General features: G+C 40.3%; 1 protein-coding gene across 6 annotated transcripts in view; it reads right to left on the bottom strand.

Moving 5' to 3' along the window:
• The window catches only part of BTRC (beta-transducin repeat containing E3 ubiquitin protein ligase), a 121,952-nt gene that overhangs the window by 79,134 nt on the left and 24,357 nt on the right, over positions 1–18,461 (bottom strand). For 4 of the 6 annotated variants that reach the window (XM_086752818.1, XM_086752814.1, XM_086752813.1 and 1 more), the window contains one exon: positions 14,680–14,787. The exons of the other annotated variants lie outside the window; for them this stretch is intronic. In XM_086752818.1, the coding sequence (XP_086608944.1) occupies positions 14,680–14,787 (108 nt within the window). The remainder of the gene's footprint in view (positions 1–14,679; positions 14,788–18,461) is intronic. 6 annotated transcript variants of the gene reach the window in all.

The raw sequence follows: 18,461 nt of genomic DNA on the forward strand, positions 1-18,461 counted from the left end.
CATTCAAATTCACACTTATTTGGCTAGTCACTACAATATATAAAAGCGGTCCTTAACATTGGCAATGTTCTTTGAGAAAAACAAATATGAAAGCTGCAAGTTTGAAGGCAATTCTCTGCCTGTTCAGTAGATAAAACAAAAATGACAGCTGTAACACATAGGGAGATCCACAGCAATGAAAATGCAGAGATAAGTATCAGAACCCATTCCTCCTTGGCATTTGCTGCTCTGAACATTCACTGAGATTAGATCCTTTTAGAGAACTCCATAAATTGCAATGTGTAGGCACAAGGGGGTGACTTCAGCCTGGAATGAAAGCACAGATAAGTTTCCCAGCTCTTACAAGTTTAAAGTTAAATGGTACTTTTTCAAGGGGTTTATGGCTAAGCATTAGAATGACGGAAGGAGAGGGCAGAGAAACTGCAGCCTGCCTTGCAGTGACCAGTATCGGAAAAGGAAAGGGAATAAGCTAAACTGGCCTTCCAGTTCCGTGCCTGCTCTACAGACTGGTATGCACATGCGTATCATGTTCATGTATCTATGACCTGGTTAGCTGCACAGAATCTTGGCTGTTTTTCCTCCACTACATTTATAAACTCCCCATGACAGGAACTTCTCCACCCCCACCCTGAATGTTTGTGTAGCATGTAAAGAAATGAAGTTCAAATTCATGCCTGAGCAGTTCAGGTACTTACTGTAACCTAAATTCTTAAAACTGAAGCTCTGACAGCAGTGAAAATGGAAAAGTACAGTAGCGCCCCTCCAACCAGACACATACACACATGTTCACACAAGTTCTAGTTTGGTCTGAATCTATGTTAACGCTGCCCATGATAACAAAAGTTTCAACAATCTTTTCTGCAGTTGAAAACCAGGACAAGATTCTGGTTTTTAAATCTGTAGGATGGATCCTTCAGATTTTTCCTTATTCTTCATTGAAATCAATAATTAGAAAAACACACATTTTCAGAGCAATTAGGCTTGATAATGAAACTTCATCACATCAAGAGGAGTGTCTAATCAAGTTATTTAACTTAGTAATTACTGGTTGGTTATAAATGGTAATTTAAGAGTGTGGGGAGTCTTAGCATTACTAGAAGAACAATAAATTCAGTTTAATGTTAAAATACCAAAAGCCAGCACAAATATCAAAGACCTGATGAACAGACGCATTTTGAAGCATACGAATCTAGTTGTAGTTAAAAAATAAACAGAAATCCAGATGCTGGGAACAAGCCATCTAGGGAAATTTTTAAAAGCTAGCTTCACTTCATACACATTTCTCAAATGAGAGCAAGAGAGATAGAGAAAGCGAGAGAGAGAAAATATGGCTAATGAGAACAGTCTTTCCACGTTCCCCGGGAAGCAGCCCTGCTTAACATTTCTGTTCTGTGAATTTAAGAGAGTCAGCAGTGGTAAATTTGTTTTTAATATTCAAGCTTTCAAGCCTTGCAAGCTAGTTGGCCAATGGCCCTTTCTATTCCAATTTTTGTTGGTGCCTTATTTACACAAGCATTACATCCGTAGAGTCTTTGAATATAATTTCACGTGGATTAAGGGAAGAACATTTGCTTCTGCTAATCAGGACATATGGTTATTTTTGTAACTCACAGACATCTGCATTAGGCAGTTTGACTTCCCAATTCCTCATAACAAGGTTAGAGCTTAAGAAGCCTCAAGGACCTCTAGTTGAATTTTATTATTTGCATTTTTTCACAGCCAGGTCTGTTTCAGAATTTCTTGTCCTAAATAGCACAAATCGATCAGCACCTTCACAGGTATACATACACTTTTACAGCTTGCACATTCTATGCACGATTTTATAGCGTACATCTTGTACTCCAAGATTTTACAGCACTTCAAAGCTCTCTACATCTTTTTAAGGAACAGAAAGCCCATATTCCCAAAAAGCATGGATGAAAACACCCAATTAACCTTATATGATACACATAATATGGGTATACTTCCAAATCCAACCAGGCCACTTACACAGGACTGGTGTCAGGACTTGTTCCGAATCTTGTTATCACCGTGCTTTGCTTTGTCTATTACTAGCGGCTTATCCAGCATTTCTGCTCCCCACACTGAACAAACCAGTATTCTTCCCTTTCTATTCTTCAGGACAACGTTAAAGGTTTCTCCAATCGTTTAAATTCTTGCTCGAATTTTTCTTAAAATAGTATCAGTAAGGTTATTTTCTCTGGCAGACTGGAAAACTGTGCCACACGTACTTCAGGAAGTGGGATTTCGCATGCAACAGAAGCTTTTTAAAGAAGAACAGAATCAATCAGGGCTCGGCTCTCGTTTCTTTGTTGCTTTCATTTTGCTACATTCCTTTCACAAAAATTCATTTTCAACACATCCCAGAGTGTTAAAGTACTAAAGTTTGAAATTCCCATTAATCACAGCTTTTATCAGTGCTTTTGTATGCTGGAATAAGGCAGAGTTGTTATTTTCTCCCCTACATGTTAGGGGGGCAAAGAGGGGGTGGGAGGGAAGCAGAAAGTCAGCTTTTACTGGCTCTGAACATAAGCCAACATCCAAAAAAACCCATCCAAAACATATTTCTAGTACTAACAAGAGTTAGCAAGAGCCAACGGATCCAGGGAGAGTTTTTAAAAACTTTTTATTTATTAAAATTCTCTAGATACAGATTAACTTTCTTTGTACAATATTTATTACAGCTTCATCTGCATAGGAGCAGCAAGTGCTCTGAAAAATGGGTTGTAAAATTGGCTAGTTTTGCTGCAGATTTCATGTCCTTCTTGAAGCATTATTTTCCAACTTCATAGAACGACTTCCCTCAAAGGACCAGTGCCATCTCACTCATCTCATTATAACACTTCTTCCCATCCCATCCCTGGTCATCGTTTACACTTATTATTGTTATTATTATTATTTTTTCCCCAAAAAACCTCTCATTCTGAGCTTTCCTGACAAGTAGACAAAAAGACCTGCCCTCCTCATCAGACCCCTTCAGACCCCATGGCTTTCTCGCTCCCAAACATCTAATTCAATCACACTGTTCTCATCCCGCTGTACTGTTTTAGGCTTTTCTTGGTTTTTTCCTTCCTATTTTTCATTGCAGGAAAAGGAGATACAAAACAAAGGTATGAAGCAGAAATTGTCTGCCCCAAAGTCAAAATAACAACATGGGGGAACAAACCCCAGATTCTGTCCCCTACGGTGGGTTAACTTTTTAGGCACAGTTCCTCCCTCAAATAGTGAATGAAAGCAGCTCGCTTGTTTAAAGAAGCGGCTACCCGGTGATCTCACTGCAGTGTTAGATTGATGTGAATTCACAGCGTGCTGTCTACACCACAGTACCTGGAGGCACCCAGGTAGACAATGTGAGCCAGGTGACCCTGCAGCCAAAGTGACTTGGTTTTCAAACCAGAACAGGTTCAAAGTACCTACAGAGTCACCATGGAGCAGTCCAGGTGACACAGCTCCACCTCCCTGATGCGCCTCGCAGTAGTAATTTGGACACACATGCAGGCCTTGGTGCTTCTTCCAGCTTCCAAAGCTACATCCATTACAGGAAGAATCATCCACCACCAGACTATGGGGCAAATTTAGTTAACTTCCAATACACGATGTGTTTACTTCCACACAGGGCTATGGAAAAAAACCATTACTGGTATTAAAAAATGTGTGAGTCTAAACATGTCCCAACCTTCCATCATATTAAGCAAAAAAAAAAAAAAAAAAAAAAAAAAAAAAAAACCAAACCTTATAATCTTCTAATAAGAGAATGGAAAAATACAGATTAGGCATCACATCATAACATTTGGCTAGCAAGCATCGAGGCCTTTTAACAGCTGCCACCTAAGAAAAAAAAAAAAAACAACCCTGGGTCCTCCTGATTTGGCTAGACAAATTTGAATGTGGTAACACAACACCCCCTCCTGTAACATTTCCATTTAAAAGCTCACTATTAGGTTCTGCTGTTACCAAATAATTCAAACTCAAAAACACTATCTTCTTGTACAAGAGCAAGGAGTTCCAAAATGTTATTGCAAATCTCACTCTGCTGGGTAAGGAAGAAGAGTTGGACCTGCTATGGAGACCATCAACCGGAGTGGGTAATCAAGCAATCAAAGAAGGAAAGATAAAGGCGTATATAGTATCTCGCCTCCAGATACCTTGGGGCTAGCAAACACTTTGTTCCTATAGGAAATTACACAGCTCTAGATCACTGCCTATTGAGAACCACCACTCACAGCTTTTTGCTACAACATGAATGGCTTATTAAACCTACAACATATCTGTTTTAGTTAACTTCTTGGTGGAGAGGGGCCAAGAAAACAAAATGTACTTAAATGCTGATTTTTTTTTTCCAGGCTGAATGCCTTTCATCCAATAAGACATTCAAAGCAGTGACCCAGCAAATGGATTGAAAAAGCAATCTTCCGTCTCAGTGCCACATTATCATTCCTATTCAGTATTCTCGGTGAGATATCTCAATCAGCTGGATGTGTGTGTAAGTGACAGCGCAGCCCATTGCTGGGTTAATTAAACATTTGACTTTAACACCCTCCCCGTCATTAAGCAAATAAAAACAGATAATTCAAACTGCACTTCATCCATGGGGTACACAACATACATGTCAAAATTAAGAGAGTCCAAGGCCCTCAGGGAGTTCTGCTCGGGGAGGTAATCAGTTTAAATCTTATCTGGTTTATCAATTATTCTATTGATTAAAGCAGGGTGATTATACAAAACTCCTTCTTGCCACATGGGATACATGTCAGCAGAGCAGGACAACACAGGGAGGCTCAAAAACGATTTAAAGAAAACTTAGACAGATGAATAACAGTCTATTAGTACATGCTAGCAATCCATAGATGGAAAGCCTGATTCTTCTTTTTAAGCAAGTGAATTAAAGTCCTTCCAAATTGGAGTGCCAATGTTGTTACCTCATCTGCTTTAAAATCAGATCTGCATGTTGAAAGGGCAATACTTCTTCATTTTAAGCAGATGATTTCTTGCTCGGTATTTGAAACATGTTTTATTGATACTGGTCTTGGAACATAACAAAGACATCAAACAGAAGAAATCCCAGACTTTTAAAAGGCATTATACTTATCTATCAACAGCTCTCAGAAAGTGAACGTAAAGGGCATTCTCAGTACCTAAACCCTCCCACATACACACATGACATAGCTGTAAGTAAAATGTTGCATTTTAATGATTAAAGCGTGGCAGCTCATCTCAGACATAAAAAGACTGTGCTTTGGAGTTCTGGAGATTTTTTGGTTTTGCAGCCCTCCAAAAGGAGACATTAGCAGCTGTGGGAGCTGCCACAGCCACATTCTCCTGTTTTTCACAAGCCCTCACACGAAATCCCACCACAGCAGTCCTTACTGCAACCTCTCTCTTGCATACAGCCACAGTACACAAAGCAATTCCAGTTACTTCTCTTTTTTTCTTTCCAGGCAAAGATTGATTCAAAGGACCCGTCTCTTCCAAGGTTTGTTCATGTCCCAGTTTGTAAGCACAGTCCCATCTCCACTATCTTCCCAGTAACATTTTGTTTCAAGTTTTACTGTCATATCCTAAACTGGATCCTAAACTGGCCTGTACAAGACCTTGCCTTGCACACACAAACCAGAGACCTTTTAAAAATGAAACACTGTAGTACAGGAAAAACAACTGAAATTTAATTCTAAAAGGTGCCTGAAAGCAAACAATTAGCAGCAGAAAAAAAGATCAGCCTTAAACCAAGGACTTTTTTTTTCCCCCTCTAACACCTCCTGTAATTTGTTTCATAATGGTCAGACCAGTAGCACAAACTATTTATTAGCGATCTAATCACATCTCAATTTTTAACCAGGACAGAGGGTATGATGGTGAAAAACGCCAACAGGCTGGAGAGCCCCAACGCCCCACCGGCCAATGCAGTTGGAGTCACAATCACAGAAATTTTAAGAAACAAGAAGAGCTAAAAACACGGCCCAAGGTATGTTTTTGCCCTTCACCTTCAGAAGGGGATTATACGCCACTCCACATTGGCACTGCATGTGCATCCAGCCATACTTCAGCCTCTTCTTTGCAGATCTCTTTTCTCCTTTGGAAGCAAACTAGAAGCCTGCATTAGCATGCTGTATTTTACTTTTACCACTAGAAATACTGAGGGTGCTATTTGTAATTGTATTCTTTTAAGAGGTTTGTTCTCTGCAGCTGTTTTCTGCTTGCAGTGTATTTTGTGTAATCAGCACATCATCATAAATACATTGGCTGTTCCCCCGAGGGAAGCTGTCACTGTTTAATTTACAGAACAACCTGGCCAATGTGAATTCTAACACTACAAGACTATGGCAAGAAGTTACCACACTCGGAAAAACAGGTTTCTATGAATTTTTATATCAAGAGCTGGTCCCAGGACAATTTAGGTTCTAGAAATAGATTGTTTTTAAAAGCACTTTATACACTGGATGGAATGGATTCTTTCCCACTTACAGCTTCTTAAGGCAGCACCAAGCTCACTCCCACATTATTTTAAAGGCAATGATCCCACTCCCTTCCCCAACATTACCATCTTTGCTTCTGACTTTATCAGAAGAAAGCACTGTATGTAGGTGTCACGCTATACACCAATATCTTAATATTTATTTTGTTTTTAAATTAAGAACAAGCCAAAACATCAACCTGTTAGTTTTCTTCATTTCAACTAGGGAACGTACTCTGTTGCAAGGTCAAATGTTATTACCCACATCAAAGGCTTGCTGCACAGTTTATTACTCTGAAGATGTGATAGAACAGCAAAGCATATTCCTGAAAGAGTAAAAACGTATGCAGCTTTATTGGCTGAATGAAGAGTTGCTTCCTTTGTTTGCTGGATATACGGTTGTATTTTGAGAGAACAAATCACAACGATTTTTGTAGAAGGTAGGCAAAAGGCGGATGGTTGATCTTGCTATACACAGACACAATTTAGAAAATTCCATAATGGTACCAAGTCATATTGGCAATCATTTAAGAACTAAACATGAACCCCCAAATAAACATTTGGCCATGACCAGTGAGTTACTTGGCTATTTCATTATGAATAGCTACTAGCAGCAGTCTACTTGACTTGGAAAAGGAGCCAAGAAGGCTGGCAACTTGATTTTATTTTTTTATACTTATATATGCATATATAAATAAAAAATAAAAATGCTAAACAACTACAAATGTAAATAAAATCAAAACCAATTTAATGGATAAATTGGTTTGGGAATTCTTATCCAAAAGCAACACAAAACTACTTCATGCATTTAAAAAAAAAATCTGCTTTTCATTTTGGGGGGCAGCAGGTGGTTAGACAAATTTCAATGAAACTGAAAATTCCCAAGTTCTGTGTATAGTAGCACTTTGCTAATTCTCAGTGGTAATTAGAAGCCCATTTTAATATCACCAGACACAGGGCAAGTATACAAACATAAAAAAAACATTCATGCACATCACAGAGTATTGGTTATGTATTTTGACAAGCATAGTTGAATTTTACTTAGTTTGCAGAGCATTTTAGTAAATTATTTTCATCTATCTGGAAACTAACAAAACCTAACGAACAACCATTGAAGCACAATAAATACTATCTTATCTCCAACATTGTTTATAAGAATGATCTACCAAACAAAAAGAAAGCTGAGTGGAAATGGCTGAAATTTAATGGAAAGCAGTCATCTGGTTGTCTATAGAAAAAATATTACAGGAAAGAGAATATCTGACTATTTTTACCCATCATGGAAGTAGTAGCCAACAAAAAGCACAAGAAATAAAAAGAAACCCACTTAACACAGTGTAGCAAAGTAAGTGCCTCTTCAAGGCATGAATTTTAAGATTTAACACGTACATTTCTTCTCCCCAGTGTTTGGGTTTGTTCCCCTGAAATTTGCATGTGGTCACATAAATATTTGTTTTCAAAGAAGAAATATTTCACTTTGTTCTCTCTATACATGTGTGTATTTAAAGTTAAACAGGACCACTTCTACATGTTTTATTTCCCAGGAGTCACTGAATTTTGACTAACATTGTCTTAAATGCTGTATGATGAAGTACTTCATGACTTCTCCGAATTTGTGGTAAAATTCTGCGTTTTAATTTTTCAATTAAACTCATTAATTAATGTGTTATTAGCTCTTTGCCGTTTCTCCAGAAACAGGTAAACGTGATCTTGCCCAGCCGGCTCCCCCCCGAAGCGCTGCCATCAAATTCGAAACGACAACGGAGCCGGGTGATTCTCAGCTGGCTGCGCCTGTGCCGCACACGCAGAGGCCGACAGCCGCTGCGCGGGGCCTGCAGCGGGGTACGCGCCAGGCCCCCTTTCTGCGTATAAAGCAAGCAAGATTAACACCAGACATGGGAAGAGCATGGAGAAGTCGCTAACGTGTTATGTAAAAACAAAAACAACAACTATCACGCGAAGTGGGATGAAGCCGCAGTTTCGCTCCGGCTCCCGCGGGGCCCCGTGCCCCCCTGCAGTACCGGCCGGGGCCGTGAGGGCGCAGCACAGTACGCGAGATGGCCGCCGCCTCCCCCCCACCCCCCCCCCCCGCCTCCCCGCTCCCGCACGCATGCGCGGTGCCGTGCGCGCACACGCACAGCCCGATCCTAATTCAATTAGCGCAGCCTGCAACTCCAGAAAAGAGTAATTCAATTAGTGCATTGTGCAGCTCCGCAGTACCTCCGAGCAGATGTTCACAATCCCGAGGAACTGGAGCTAGCTTTAAAAATACCTGTACGCCTCCAATGTGGCGCTGCATATGCCGTTTGTCACTGCGGCTCTGCACACCTTCCCGACTCCTAACGAGCCAGGAAGGAAAACTCGGATGAGGTTTTGTTTCATTTCTTTAAACTAATCAGCCAAACTAATGCCGGTGTGCTAAAGACCTTGCCCTCTCCATTCCAGGACGAGTGCATTACATAGTAACAAGATCATTAATGCAGAGGTTGAAGGAGGGGAGGCTTTTTAGCGAGGATGCAGTTTAAGTTAATCATCATGCTGGGCATACTGGGGTGGTGATTTCTCAGTGACAGATGCTGTCACACTTCTTGATGCTCAGACCGAAGAACTAACGAAAGCACGTGCAACTTTTGACAATCAATACACGTGGAGAATAAATGCCGATTTCCAATTACTAAATTGTAATGTACTAACAAAAAAACCCCAAACCATCTCCCTTGATGCACGGAGGGGGAAGACTTCGCCATCTGAAAGGAGGGAAGCGTCTCTTGTCGTTGCTGCTACCCGAGCACTGAGACCCTGCAGCACAGCCCTGTGGCCATCAGTTTGGTGGGCTTCCCAGTATCACCGAGTCACAGCGCAGGCTATGCCACCAGTCAGGCAAGGTCACCAGATTCAAAGTGGGATAAACCCTAAATACGTTTAACAAGCTGTTCTTTAGTCACTGGTCATTTACTTTATTTAAAAAAGAAAAAAAAAAAAGCCCCTGTTAGGATAACCCTCTTGGTCCTCCTACAGCAAACCTCCCAAAAGTCTGAACCACATATGGGGATCAGAGTCAAGTGCAAAAATGATGCAACTACTTTGGCTTCATCCTCTCTCTCATCCTGCTCACATCCTCTCTCATGCCTTCATAATTGTCCCTGCCAGGTGGTAAGATGGGGAGGAACAGAAGAAACTGCTGCCAAACACCTCAAACAAGAAACTTTGCTTAAAAAAAAGAGGTGTCACAGTGTGGCAGTTCAATATTTCATAGCCAATACAAGGAATGTGCAACAACACTGCAACTTTAAATCTCTGCCTCCCGTGTCAGTCTCTCTCCTCTCATTGTAATGCCAAAGGGAACAGCAATCAGAGAGGAGATGTTCAACGTGATAGAGGTCAGGACACTGGTGGATCAACATACCAGAAACACGACCTTGTTTATTTTTTTCCCCAGTATTATTGTTTACAGGGTGCTTTGCTCATGTACCTTGTGGTTCTTAGCTAAAAGATGAAATTACAGCCCAGGATGAAGCGCTCAGGCACACATCCAATTTGTGTTTCCATCTCAGAAAACAAAAAGCTTCTGAGGCCCTCGGGCTGCCATTCAAACTTGGAGAGGCTGACATTTTTAACAGCATGAACCAGAGACTGGCAGAGGGAATGATCTAATGCATTTCTGACTTGTCAATCAAAGATCTCACCTCTGCTGTCTTGTAAACAGTTGGGGGCCACCTAACTACATTCATAACCAGGGGAGAGCCTGCCGCCAGCCGGGGGGTGCAGCAGCCACATGCTCTGGCTATTAGTCACCAAAATTATGATTCCGTTTTAGAGGCACACCATAAACAGCCCGTGGGCAGATTTCACACGGCCGCTGGGAGAGCGCGAGAGGGGAATACAAAGCAAGCTGGGTCCAGGGCAGCCATGTCTCTATGCTGATGGAGTCTATCGAGTGACCTGGTCTAGCGGGAGATGCCCCTGTGCAGGGCAAGGGGGGTGGAACTACCTTTTAAGGTCCCTTCCAACCCACACCATTTTGTGATTCGATGACTGGACATCCCATCTCTCCCTCTATTAGAGACAGAACTACATACACCAGCAAACATTCACTCCAAGGCCAATTTCCTTCAAACGCTTTTCTCACAAATGCATTTCTGAGCATGCACAGCTTGCCCACCCCGAGACTTTAGCTTTAGCCTCCTTTATAACTGTAAATAATGTACTATTATTCACATTTACACTGTATTTCTCAGTAATAAAATGTCAACTTTTAAGGCAAAAATGCATAAACAGGCTGAAGGAAATTTACACAGACAATTTACCGACAATGCTTAACAAATATTCCACTTCCTCACAAAAATATAAACATTAGAAAAATAACTTGAGAAATAAGTTCATTTCTTCATCATGGGTGCAACAAGCTTCCATCACTATAGACTGCTTACATCTTTCACACTCTCACCTTTCTCCAAAAGTGATCTCAAGTGCAAAGACAGGAGCAGCGAACATCACGTCCATGCCGCAAAACCTCAAGCGTGCTCCTGTTCACTTCAATTTGCCTAGCAGAGTACACCCATGCTTTCCTCAACCAGGACACAGCTTTCTGCCAACACCAAGGAAGACACATCTTGCCTCTGCAAAACCAAGCAGAAGGTAGTCCCCTTCATCTGACAAACCCCGTTGTGCAGTTCTTTAGGATCGAGACCTTCACTTCAGGTAAAGCAAAATGTGAATTTCCGGCATTACAGAGAGAGTAGATGCTGCTATCTCTACCACAAAAGTTAATCCTCCTGTTTGACTACTAGACCCTGTCACAGAAAGAGTTTCAGATGTGGCAAAATAAAGTTGACAACTCTTCGCATTTTCACTTGTGCCTAGGCTCCAGACAAAGTAGTAAAAGCTTGATTCTTGTCCAAGGAAGTTTACAACCTAAACTGGAGCTGGTATTTGTAAGGGGTGTCAATTAGATAAAAAGGAAGAGCTGGACTGTTCTCTGTGATTACTCTGATACGTAACCTTTGGTAAGACTTTTAAATTGCTTCTTAAGTCTCCTCATTTATACAATAGCTTATAGAAATAAATTCAAGGAAACACTATGGTCTTATGCAAATCTGGAAGGATTAATACAATCATTTCCTTGACATACTTGATGGATGTAATTGTAAATCAGGATTTTCAGAGAACTGTGACTATTAAAGGCAACATAAACTAAGCCTTGTGAGCATGCATGAAAAATATTTTAAAAGGGAAAGTAATTATCTTCAAATGAAAAAAATGTAGTGAAAACAGACACCTGTTGGCACAACTGGAAATTTCTAGAGCATGGATTTCTAGGAAAATGAATATCATTTGCCTAAGCTGGGTTTTTTATCATTATTAAAAGGATCTACATGCAACCTAGGTTCAGTTGCTTTGCAGAATAACAGTACAGTAAAATTTGGCATCCAAGACACTGAAAATGGAAGGACTGGCCTTTTTCCCTTGTTAAAATACCCTCTTTTACTCGTTCCCACAGTGCCTTATAGGAGTTCATGTTCCAATCTGCTGCCATCTTCCACCATGATCTCCATGAAATTCTGTTACACAATAGACTATCAGTTGCAAAGCCCTTTGAGACAAAAGATGTCAAAAAGAACTGTTTCTAGCTGCTTATTCCTCCATTCCTGGGTTTAGCCTTAAAACATTTCCCACTGTGTGAGGACTGCCAAACAGAGCTGAGGAATCAGAAGATCCTGTTTTAACACAAGCGTCTCCAATAATAAAAACACACAAAGAAGAAAAACGAAGTTATCTGACATATTAACAGAATCATCTCTAAATCGACTATCTGCCAATGTTTCCCATGAGGAGTCAGCAGGGCTTTAACTGAGCTATTCAAAAAGAGCCTCTTTCCACATTTCTGTCTGAGCATCTGAAGGTAAGCACATAAATAACTAGACATATTCAGCAGTGACTAAGTAGCCTTCCAGATGGCATCTTCTCTTTTGCCACAAGCAAAGAACATTGATATGCTTCTCCAGTTACTTCAAACTTGCTATGGAAAAAAAGAAAATAACTTAATATGAGAAAATTTTCTGGACTACAAGAACATCTTTAATGCTTTCCTGAAGATTCGATATTAAAAAAAAGCATTAAAGAAAAATGAAATATTGCAACATCACAGCTTCACGCAGGCTCAAAACCACTCTCACGTAGAGTTCTGCACTGGACAATGCAGAAGCCATGCCTTACAGAGAGGAGTTCTCTTCAAATCATGCAGGTTAGTGGGGATCAAAGCCCACTGAAAAAAAAAAATTGACTGAAGTATGGATGATTCCTTGCTGCAGAAGTTGTTGCTGGCAATTTAGTTTCTCTCTCAATCAGCACTAAATGTGTTCCTCAACACGGGAGTCAGAGTGCTGCAAAGAGCACCAGTAGACTGCTTTAGAGGGCAAGCAGGCAGATTTCCCCAGTTCCCATAGCCACTAGATACACATGGAAACATATCTCAAAATCTGCAGGAATGCAAGTATCAAAGTCCTACTACTCTCCCAACAAGGCAGTACATGGTGAATGGTTGTGTAGTTGGCTCATTTGACCCCAAATATCAATGTGCTGCATTAGCAGAAAAGTTATTGTTCATATCTATCATTAGCAAGAACATCTTGAGGTAAAGAGGCTAATTTCCCTTTTCCTTTGTATATGCTTATTCTGAGTAATCAAAAATAATTCAAGCAGAAATAAATTAATCCCAATTTGAGTTTCTAAATTGTTTTCCATATACTGCTAAGGTTCCTGAAAACCTGAGCTTAAAAGAGATCTGAGATTTATTCAATAGCAGAAAACCCAAAACTAAGGCCCATCCGATTTAGTCAAATTATGCAAATCAGGATAAGAAAGAGTCTAAATTCTGCCTGTTGTCTCCAGGGTCCTCTTAGACTAATAAAAAGTCATCTTCCCCCCTACCCACGGAAAGCTCTGCTAAAAGCTTGCTTCAGCAAAGGAGGCCTGGCAGGACATCTTTCAGAGTCCATCAGTGCTACTGCTGGGTCAGCAAAAAGAGTTGCAGCAAAATGATGCAAGACACTTAAGCCTCCCCTGAGACTGGAAGGATTATTTCCACAGTAATCTCCTAGCCCCAGGAGCAAGAAGTCAAATTCAAAATAACGTCTGCATGCTGTCCTTTAGAGGCAGGCAATGAACTTTCACCAAAGTGACTGAAAATTACAGAAAGATTTTAGCTTATTCATTACACCTGGTTTTGCAAAGTGCTAGGAAACAAAACTCTATGCCACAGGTTAGGTCAGCAGCAGCGTAATCCAGCAGCACAAACTTTTGAAGTAAACATTCATGATACCACAAGCTTCAATGAACACATGCAGCCTACAGAGATATTGCTAAGGTCCCTCAGTCACTGCAGCTCACACAGAACATCTCAGAGACAGAGGATCCAACATGAACATCTCTGCAGTCCAGTCTCTGCTGCTCTCCTGGTTATATCCACATGTCATCATAAAATGCTTGCAATGACCATGAGAGCCTCCTCTAGGTTTCTAGATGCCCACCCAACAGTTGCCTCAGTCTCTACCCACAGCGAGTGTCTGCATTCTGTAAGATTCACTGGTCACCCAAAGTGTCTGAACAAACCTGCTGGGCAGAAAGCTGGCTCATGACAGAGAAAAGCTTGAATCTAACAATCCAGAGACTGAAGGAAAAAAAAAAAAAAAAAAACACACAGGTTTCCTTTATTTGCCTTTTGATTGACTGCTTGATTGTACGATAATTTTGTGTAGTCAAAGTGTCCAGACTGCTGCTAACAAACCTGAATTAAACAAATGCTGGCATCAATTATCACTATGGCGATGAACCCACCCCCACAGTCCTGTAAGTGGCATACAGAAAATTTAGATAGGAGGGGAATCACTGCATGAATAGCCAGATTGGAGACTGTGTGAAGGATACTGTTTGCCAAATATAATTAAGTGGTGTATTTTTGTTACAACTGAAAGCCAATGAAAAGATGACAGCACTAAGCCGATTTAGACAAAACCATTGTATTACATCCAGGTAATGGAAACGCCCCAGTACTGAGCTGCCCTGAATATACACAAGATGGGTCTAAATACCACAGGAGATTTGAACAACACAGGAGGGGTATACAGTATGAGGGAGAATAAATGGAGGAAAAGCAAGCAAGGAAGTGAAGGAGATGCACACATACACAGACGCAGAGAAAAGAAGGTGTGGGGAGAGACAGAAAGTACCTGGAAAGCTGGGAGTGCGCCAGTCCCTGGGTTATACAGGCATCGCAGCGAGGGCATGCTGTCCGCCAGGCTGGAGCAGCCCAGCCACAGAGATCTGGGCATAGAGCACTGCAGAGAAAGGACAACTATGAGATGGGACTGTATGAGACAGGATGGCACAGATTACAGGAACTTTCAAGGCTTAGCCAAATGGCATCAATACAACTGAACCTGGCCTTAAAGACTGAGACATCTTTAAGAGAATACAAACTGCTGATGAGTCTTTTCCTTGGGAGCAGCTCTACAGATGTCATAGTAGCAAGAAAAAGGTACTACGGATCAAGAAAGTAAATTTTTGATCGATTTTCTACACCAATGTGTGAGCTTTTCCAGGAACAAAAAGTTTCTTTCCAGTTAATCAGATCTCTTCTCCATGCACAGCCACACTCCAGGCACAACACAAAGCAAGCAATTTTGCAAGGGAAGCAGAAAAGGAAACGACAACTTTAAGTGTAACACTGTCAGGGAAACAAAAGGTTTTGTATGTTTGGTTTTTGATTGTAAAGGGGATAAAAGGAAAAACCTGCAATCCAAGGTGAACAGGAACTTGGTGACTCTTTATAGGATAAAGTTTCATGTTTCTGCTTGCCTTGTTATTCGTTAAATAAAATACAATTATTATAATAAATTTACTCTGTTCCTTCAAACATAGATACAAAAAAGGAGACAAAGCAGCCAATCAAGGAAAATACTAGCCATTTTAATAGTTAAAGTCACTACCCCCTGAAACAGAGAGCTGCTTGATCATTTTACACCACTACTGTTAAATTTAGGGATGTATTATGACAGCAATTGCTTTTACCAGCCATGGAGCTTTTGATGCCACAAGCTCTGCTGCATTTGTCTAATTACTGGCAAGGCAGGAAAAAAAAAAAAGGATATTTTAAATTGGCAGATAGCTATGAAAACTATAGGATGTGATAGATTAGACGCTAGAGATTTCAAACCCTCATACTCTTCTTTTTTGCAATCCTTGCCTCCCCCTTTTTTTAAAGGGGGGATGGGAGGAAATCTGAGTGGAAAGGGCAGCTGGAATGGGTACGAACTGACAGCTGCCTTTTGAGCTACCATTTCTTGCTGCTCTTAAGAGGGCTAGAAAACCTTGCACAATCTTGCACTAAATTAGTATGTAGGAGAAACGTAACCCATCCTTGAACGAGCAGAAAGGTGATCACCACATCCATAATCTGGTACCGTGCAGACAGCCACAGAGAGATTAACCCTGTCTGTCACCACATTCTTTGCTGTACTTTGTTGCAATTTACGCTGCTGTTCCAGAAACAGTATTAAAAGACTGCTGGTGAACATAACCTACATGAATGTGCTTATTAGAAGTTTATGATACCTTAAGGTAAACTCCCCACCTAATTTTGGGGTTTTTTTTTTTAAAAAAACTCTTAACTTTACAAAGATACTGAAACTCAAGAACTTGAGTACTTCATAATACTACACAACACGTGAATTTGTAGATAATGCCCACTCTGAAAACAAGAGGTTACAGCCATAGCATTATAACAAGCAGTAAAAATCTGAGCCATACTTCCTTGTCTGCCATCCTAACCTCCCAGAAACCAAACACTTCCACAAGCAAAAACCTTCCAAATGCTAACAATATTTTTTTTTCTAACGTATTATGTAACACTCTGGCTATTAAAAGCTGTTGTGATAATCAGCTGTTATATGTATTTTTATATATATATATATATATATATATATATATATGTGAAATGAACATCTATGGTTAAGCATTTCACTGACTTAATAATAATGTATTTAAATCAAAGTTGATCACTCTCCAAGAACATCAGAGTAATACGGGAGACTAACAACAACACAGTACCTCTGATGATGCAGAGCAAACTCTCTAGGTGAGTATCAACTGCTTACCAGTATTCATCCTAGGATTTATAACATAATATAAAATAAATATGGGGTGATTCTTTTTTTTTTTTTTTTTTGGTATACTTATCAAAGTTTCATCCCAACCATCTACTCCCCCTTCTCAGGCTTTCCCATCGCTTGTGCTGGCTCAAGTTTCATGCTGTGATAATGAACTCAAAGAACTCATTGCCATTAAAATCAGGTTGACAAGATAAAAGAGACTACTTTAAATATTTGTACAGGTTTAAGCATGAAGAGACACTGAGGCAGGAAAAATGAGGACCGCTCTGTCAGAGAAAGGCAACTTTATGTTGCCTCAAAGTTTATGTGAGACTATGGCTCAAGTCAGAGTTACTACAAGCTGCAGGTATGGCACTCCATTGTGCTAGGGCACTTACAAGGTGATGAAATGTCTTCCTCTAAAATTGCCATGATAACAAAGGAAAACATTGGAGGTCTATTCTGAGACCTCTCTGCACCTACAGAGGGTATCATTACTCAACCATGCACTCTCACTGCTTAGTATTATTCCAGAATTAGAAAGCATGCGGTAGAAAACTACCAACACCTTAGATGACTTCTGAATCTGCTCCAGTATATAACAAAATTTATATTATTTACACAGTTCTGTTACCTATCTTAAAAAAAAAAATTGTGAAGTTGCACACAGTGTGGGAGAAGATGTCATTCCTGTACTTGCCTTTTACCTATTGAAGGAAGCAGCTACACTAAATTACTGTTGGTGACTGAAAGAGGCTTATTCACAAGCATGAACAAAAGGCCCCAGGTGCTTCAATAGAAACAGCTTGTGTGTAAATCAGATGAGTGACCCAACAGAACAACTTCATTTACAACCTGATCTCTGAAAAATCTCAGCAGCCTCCATCCCCATCTACCAAGCAACCCACGTGTCAAACACTCACTTTTGTACTGTCAGCTCCACAAACAAGGGACCGGCCTCAGCGTTCACTAAAGCTGACTGACAAAACCCTCTCCTGAACTCAAGTCAATCTACAGTGATTCTTCAAAACAAAGATACAGAGGCATAGCGTTTGGAGTCCAGCCAAATGGGAATGCTGGTATTGCTTACTAAGTACCAGGCCAGGATGCCGCAGCCTTTCTACCTACCTGACTCCCAGCTGCATTAATACTTCAGATATCTGCATAACTTTTGGACCCAGAGATGCAAAGTTTTTAATTTATAAAAGCTAAGCATCTTTAATACACAGAGTGGCATAAGATTGGGAATTACTTGACAAAAAAAACCAAAATTTTATTTTCCAACTTATTTAAGTCCCATTCCCCAGATTCTGAAATGTATTTTCCCACTAAAGAAATACAGGGAATACAGTTTCAAACTGACAGAGGCTGGTACCAGCTGCTGCACTGGTGATTAAAATGAGCTTGCCTTATTTTGAATTAAAATAGGCTAGAAGCATTCACAGTCACTGGCTGAGCTGAGTGGGCAGTAACAGTGACCTGAAGGGAAGCCCTATTTTAACCTATGCAATTATTCTTGTAACTATATTGCAATAAGATTTTTTACTACATCAGATGTTCTGCCTCTAATAGCCTACTCTCTCTTCCAATTATTTAATGTCCTAAAGACAAATCTCAATATACACTCAATGGCTAAATTTTTGCCAGTGCTAAAAATTGGTTATTTACTTTATTAGCCACTGCATTACAAGATTACACGTTACCATTTCAGACCATTATTTTTTTTTTTATCAAATTTGTTCTCCTCTAGTCCTTCAGCAAACACAATATATTAGGGGTAACTAACACAGTTTTAGTAAATTGTGTTACAGGTCAGAAATACATCACCTTGTCCTGTAAAACTAAGTGGCTCTACATGGGGA

Source organism: Chlamydotis macqueenii, chromosome 7 (assembly GCF_036417535.1).
Source record: "Chlamydotis macqueenii isolate bChlMac1 chromosome 7, bChlMac1.mat, whole genome shotgun sequence".
In the NCBI taxonomy this organism is placed as follows: domain Eukaryota; kingdom Metazoa; phylum Chordata; class Aves; order Otidiformes; family Otididae; genus Chlamydotis; species Chlamydotis macqueenii.